General features: G+C 38.0%; 1 protein-coding gene across 1 annotated transcript in view; it reads left to right on the plus strand.

The window, feature by feature from the left end:
• LOC102213734 (complement C3-like) overlaps nt 1-6096 on the plus strand; it is a 49088-nt gene that overhangs the window by 18505 nt on the left and 24487 nt on the right. Inside the window, 6 exon segments of the mRNA XM_013915591.1 lie at nt 254-605; nt 1200-1539; nt 4045-4130; nt 5063-5202; nt 5284-5493; nt 5599-5659. Coding sequence (XP_013771045.1) covers nt 254-605; nt 1200-1539; nt 4045-4130; nt 5063-5202; nt 5284-5493; nt 5599-5659 — 1189 coding nt within the window.

The raw sequence follows: 6096 nt of genomic DNA on the forward strand, positions 1-6096 counted from the left end.
TCATGTTTTGTTATTAGTTCACCCAGTTTAGGTTATTGTTTAGTTTTCACCCATGCCCCATTATTTTGTACCCTTGTTTCTTGCCTTATTAAACGGCTTGTTTTGTTATTCACATCCCATTTCGGTCTGCGCTTGAGTCCTTCCCTGCAATATACGGTCTGCCCTAGCCAGACCGCGACAGCGGGGCAACATTATCAACAATTTTATTATACGCACTTTTAGACATTTAGAATTTGGCATTTCATTAACATAGAAATGGCAAAATACAGAGTATCATACAACTGGTGCTGACCCTGCTGCTTACCTCTCTTCCACCCCTCTGCCTCCAGAGAGTCACTACAAGGAGAAGCTGCAGTATCGTTGCTGTAAAGATGGCCTTCGGGAGATCCCGATGCCGTACTCTTGCACACGACGCTCCCTCTACATCACTGAGGGATGGGAGTGCATCCGGGCGTTCCGCTATTGCTGCGCCACATTGAGGGACCAGCCGTTTAACACAGAGATTCCTACGACACCATCACCCACTACAACACCTGTTCCCACCACCACTGCTGCTCACATTATTATGCCACATCGGAGAATACATCTCTCGCAAGAGAACTTCAGTAATTTCTATACTTCATTCTCATCAATTTGGCATTCATATCTTTGATTTTAGCTTGATATGTCAAAGCTTTTTACATTTAATTTAAAATTTAGCAGTATAACAATAAAATAGTTAATCAAAAATAGTTCATATTATTATTTAAAGACATTTCTAGATTTGGCACAAATCTAAAACTTTGGGTCCTCTCAAATCAGTTTAAGGACATTGACCTCTGCTAGGAAAACAGTCTGCTTGACATTTACTGTTTTCCTGTGGAGCGCCAGTTGCGGCATTTTGTCCTCTTTTACTCACAGCACTGAAACTCTCTGATCAGGGCAGAAGGCATCTCCTGCTCCATCTACTGAGATCGCCAATAGATTTTTGGAGTTTAAGAGCACCTCATGTTCTACAGAAACATTTTATTTATTATGTAAAAAAAAGAAACAAAAAAACATTTCACTAATTTCTCCAATAATAACTATGGATGAAGTCAACACCAGTAAAAGCTAAACGCTTATACTTTAATCACATCTTGATTGTTTGATTAACAATCTGCTGGGTGTTGTCTAAAACACTATGTGCATAACTGTGTGAATATATTCAAATATTACAGACTGGAGATATCCTTCACCTGGACAACCTGGACTACAAGGACGACCTGGACTACCTGGACTACCTGGACCACCTGGACCACCTGAAACTGAAGTATTGCATTCATTTCCCGGCCAGCCTGGACCAATTGGGCGTGAAGTGTACCTTGAGAATTATGCGAGGATAGCAGAGGACGAATATGATGTGCTTAGTTCAATTGCAAAAGAGATCATCGAAGAAGGCGAAGAGGAAGAAGAGTATACAGATGAGGCTGACGTATATCTGCGTTCCAAGTTCTATGAGTCTTGGATGTGGATGGATGTTAACCTGCCCAATCAGGCAGATAGAGACAGCAGAGACGGGTGAGTAAATGATTAGACCAGAGGTTACATCTAATGAAGACAAGTCTGATTGGTTAGTAACTTGGTTGTTTCAGCTGCAATATGGGACATGCAATTAAACCACTGTTGAGTACTTCAGTCATAAACAATGTTGGTCAAATTACTTGAAAATAGTGTACAGCAGACGTTAATGTTTTTGCCACTTTTTACGGAATCAAACTAAAAGTAATGTCAGTACCTCCAAGCTTTAAACGCTGCATGTTGATCTACACACGTCTGTTGCTGCCACAGTTGTTGCACGTACTCATGTCATTGTCATGAGACATACTCACAAACACAATGACGTTTTAGTAACCATAACGCAGCGTGCTTACCGGAAAGTAATAGGAATCTAATTACTTTTTTGCAATAGTAATCCCTTACTTTACTCGTTCTTTGAAAAGAGCAACGTGTTACTTGTAATGTGTTACTGCCCATCTCTGTTCATTAATACTTTTAACTTTCCACTAGTCCGATATTTAAAGCATCGTCATATACTGCCTTTCTCTCCTACACTTACTTCTCACCCCTTCATCATGGACACTGGTAACAGCTTTTTCTTTAGTGATAAACCACCTGAATGAAATCTTAAAAATCAAGCACAGAGACAAACACGGATCAGTACCAGCTCTAGGCAAATCCAAAGTTAGCGCATCACAATAATGCAAATATCCACCCTTAGTGTAGCCTTTGTGATTGTTCCCACTTGCATGTAAATCATATTAAACCAAATTTATCACAGTGTGAAAGCATGGTGGAGGAAACAAGTAAACTGAAAATATTAGTTACAGATGCTTTAATATCATGTGGGCTCCAGTGGGAAAAAACTGAACTCAAGTTCAGTGGGTTCATTTGACTGCGGTGTACACTCTATTAGCTGTGTGTGACTTGGTTTGTAAAATATCATGATTCATCGTCACTGATAAAAATAGACAGTAAACCAGCTTTTCTGTGGGTTAGCAGGAACACAGTATTTCATATCCATTGACCTTTAAAGACTTTTATTGCACCTCACAATATAAAGTCAAAGGAGCTTGCAAAGAAAAGCGTCTGGACTTCTTTAAGTTGCTTGAAGACGTTTCACCTCTTATCCGAGAAGCTTCTTCAGTTCTAAGGTCAAATGGTGGAGAGTCCCAGATATAAACCTAGTGGGAGAATCCCCCCACAGAGGGACAAAAGGACCCCCTGATGATCCTCTAATCGCCTGAGCCAAGGTGGGAAACTGGGCAACTTAAAGAAGTCCAGACGCTTTTCTTTGCAAGCTCCTTTCACTACGATGACCTGGATGACTGAGAACCTTCACAGACTCACAATATAAAGGTCCTTGAGGTGAATACTGTTGTGTTTTGGTGTGATACAGTAAATCAAATCGAACTGAACTAATAGACTTTTAAACACGTGTTGCTGCAACACTTAAATGTCCGCAGTAGTTGAAAAGTTTACAAGACTTGGCTTTAAATGCTGTCCTTCTGTCAACATCCACAGATTAATGGACTAATTAGGATCATCGCTCACTGATTTCTCTCAATCTGTCTGTCTGATAAAAGAAAAAAACATTTTTTTAAGCGAGCGGGATCGTGCTGTTCGGTCAGTGATAACAGCAGAACAAACAGTTCTAAGTGCAGAAAACATGAACACAACATCATTCTGTGTTTCACCATCGTGACCATCGGTGTGTGTGCGTACACTCACAATGTAGCAACACAAATTCCTGCACTGTATCTGTGTCGTGCTTGCTCTGTGAAAACCATCTGCTAGTGTCTAGAACCAAGTTAATGTTTTATAGATTGTTTGCTGAAACTTCAGAAACCTTCACTGCAGTTTAATAGAGATAAAAGAGAGTGAGAAGTGTCATTTTTTAAACTGCACATTATTATGCCATAATCATAACTCGTACTACAGTAAACTGGTAGTTAATGAATTGTTATTGGCTAGTTATGTTTCAGCTAACAATGATAACTAATATACACAGGTGATTAGTAATATCTAATTCATGTTAATTTATTAGTCAGTGCTTTATTTTTTATATACAGCATGTTTGGTGTCATAGGTGGTAAGTTCATAAATAAATTTAAGTCTAATGACATTAGTGGAAAGTAAAATTCAGTGTACTCCATTATTCATTAGTTAATCATTACCAAATGTTATTCTTCTGAAATAAAGACTTCATGATAGATCAGACTCAAACTAATGGGATGGATACCAGTTAGTGATTAAACACTGATTTGTTGTTTGTTAACAGCAAAAAACAAACAAACAAAAAAGAAAAACTTTACTTAAAATTAAATGTTCTGTGTATTAACTGTAAAAGGTTTATTTTTTTAAAATCTTACTTTAAATATATATTTAGACGTCTATGCTGTACACATTTTCTGTTGAGTATGCAAAATTTCTACATAGTATAATATAGTATAGCAATTGTCTACTTGTAGTTTTGAGCTTGGATCTATTGTAAGATAAAAAAAATAACATGGATCTTATCAACAGGCTGGCCTCGCTGACAATGGAGGACCCCTTACCTGATAGCATCACAGAATGGGGGCTTCTGGCTGTCAGTGCATCACCCCACACAGGTGAGATGACAGCGAACTAGGAATCAAAGTGCTTAACTGGTTAGGGACTCAGTTTTTGGAAATTGATGCAGTCTGGCTTTAATGGGAAACACTTTTAAACTTCCAGATAAAAAACGGTTATTTTGTGTAATCCCAAAAAAGGATGTTATCTAAAAATTATCATTATGTTTGATTATGAACATGGATATACTGTTACAACACTTTTTTTTGTAATAGTGATAATAATACACAATATTTATATAGCGTATTTCAAAACACATTGACATAATACTTTACAAAGTGAGATAGACATAGTGAGAGAGACAGGAGGGATCTGGAGAGGAGAGATGATAAAATATTATATTAAAAAAAACAACATAAAACAAGAGTCAGTGAGAAATGTATACAAATGTTAACTTAAGAGTGTTTTGGAAGATACTGTGATCAGATTTCCTCTATGAGGTTGTTCCAGACAGTGTGTATTTTATTGGCTCAATCAAGTGTATAAGGAGTTACAGTAGTTTAATCAGGAGGAAATGACAGCAAGTTTTACACTACCATGTAAGATTAAAGCATGATTTGTAGGGATGTCTTATATTAATAAGAAATATCGTGTCCTGGCAACAATCAAAAATTAACCCAATTCTTAAATTAACCATTTTAAAAAAAGTTTTGCTTTTCTATGTTTAACTAAAAGTTAAGGACAACGTTTTTCACATTCTGTCAACCACCAATTTCTCAGAGCAAAAGAAAATAATATACTTTCACACTTGGCAACAGAGTGAATGTGCTCTACCTCCATCACCTCCAGGTGAAAACAAACAGTGGCAAACAATGCTCCACGATTAAAAGTTTCCAAACTATCCTGTTTTCTATCATCAACCCGAATGATAGAGAAATTTTCAGAATCCTAATCCCCCACAGACGTTTTTCACCATCTTGTGAATCTGCAGGTTTCTGTGTTGCGGAGCCCTACAACTTCAGAGTGTGGAAACGTTTCTTTGTGGAGCTGAAGCTGCCGTATTCAGTGGCGAGACACGAACAGGTTGAAATAAAAGCTGTGGTCCATAACTACGGCTCTGAGGAACTACATGTAAGATTATTGACTTACTTTTACTCTTTCTCGTAAATTACCAGCTTCTTCTTCTGTAACGGCTGATCGCTTTCTGCTCAGGTCAGGGTGGTGCTCATGAAGACTGAAGGCATATGCAGCATTGCTTTCAAGGACAGACACACACAGGAAGTGACGGTGCCAGCTGGCTCTTCGATAGCTGTGCCCTACACCATTGTACCGCTGGTGGTGGGAAAACATCCCTTGGAGGTGATGGTGCTCGGGAGAGACATGACGGGAGGAGACCGTATCCAGAAGCTTTTACGGGTAGTGGTAAGTGACTGCGTGATGAAACTGGCATTTTCTGTGTGCTTAGAAGATAATTAATAAGTAACACATATCTTCTTGAATCAAAACCTTTTTTCCTGATACAAACAGCTTGATGGAGTGCAGAAGACTGAAGTTTGGAGTGTGGTGTTGAACCCATCCACTGAGGGGGGTAAGTAGATGAGTAAGCAGTGAGGTATGATAATGTGTCATTCCCTATTTTATGACCACAGTTCCCAAAAGGTTGTGACAAATATGTAAAATGTAAATAATAACAGAATGTAATGACTTGAAAATCTCATAGATACATATTCACAATAGAGTTATAATAAGAACATGGAATGTTTAAAATGACACACTTTAGTACTTCATGGAAAATTAGCTCATTTTGAATTTAATCAAATCAAATCAAATCAAATCAAATCAAATCAATCAAATCAAATCACTTTTATTGTCACATTGCATGTGCAGGCACACTGGCACAGCACATGCGAGTGAAATTCTTGTGTGCGAGCCCCACAAGCAACAGAAATGTGCAAACACAACAACACAAACCAGCAAATACAAGAATGGCTACATCTGAAACTAATAAATATATGTACAATATAT

The sequence above is a fragment of the Pundamilia nyererei genome, unplaced genomic scaffold (genome assembly GCF_000239375.1).
Source record: "Pundamilia nyererei isolate P.nyererei 1_Seehausen unplaced genomic scaffold, PunNye1.0 scaffold00328, whole genome shotgun sequence".
Taxonomy (NCBI): domain Eukaryota; kingdom Metazoa; phylum Chordata; class Actinopteri; order Cichliformes; family Cichlidae; genus Pundamilia; species Pundamilia nyererei.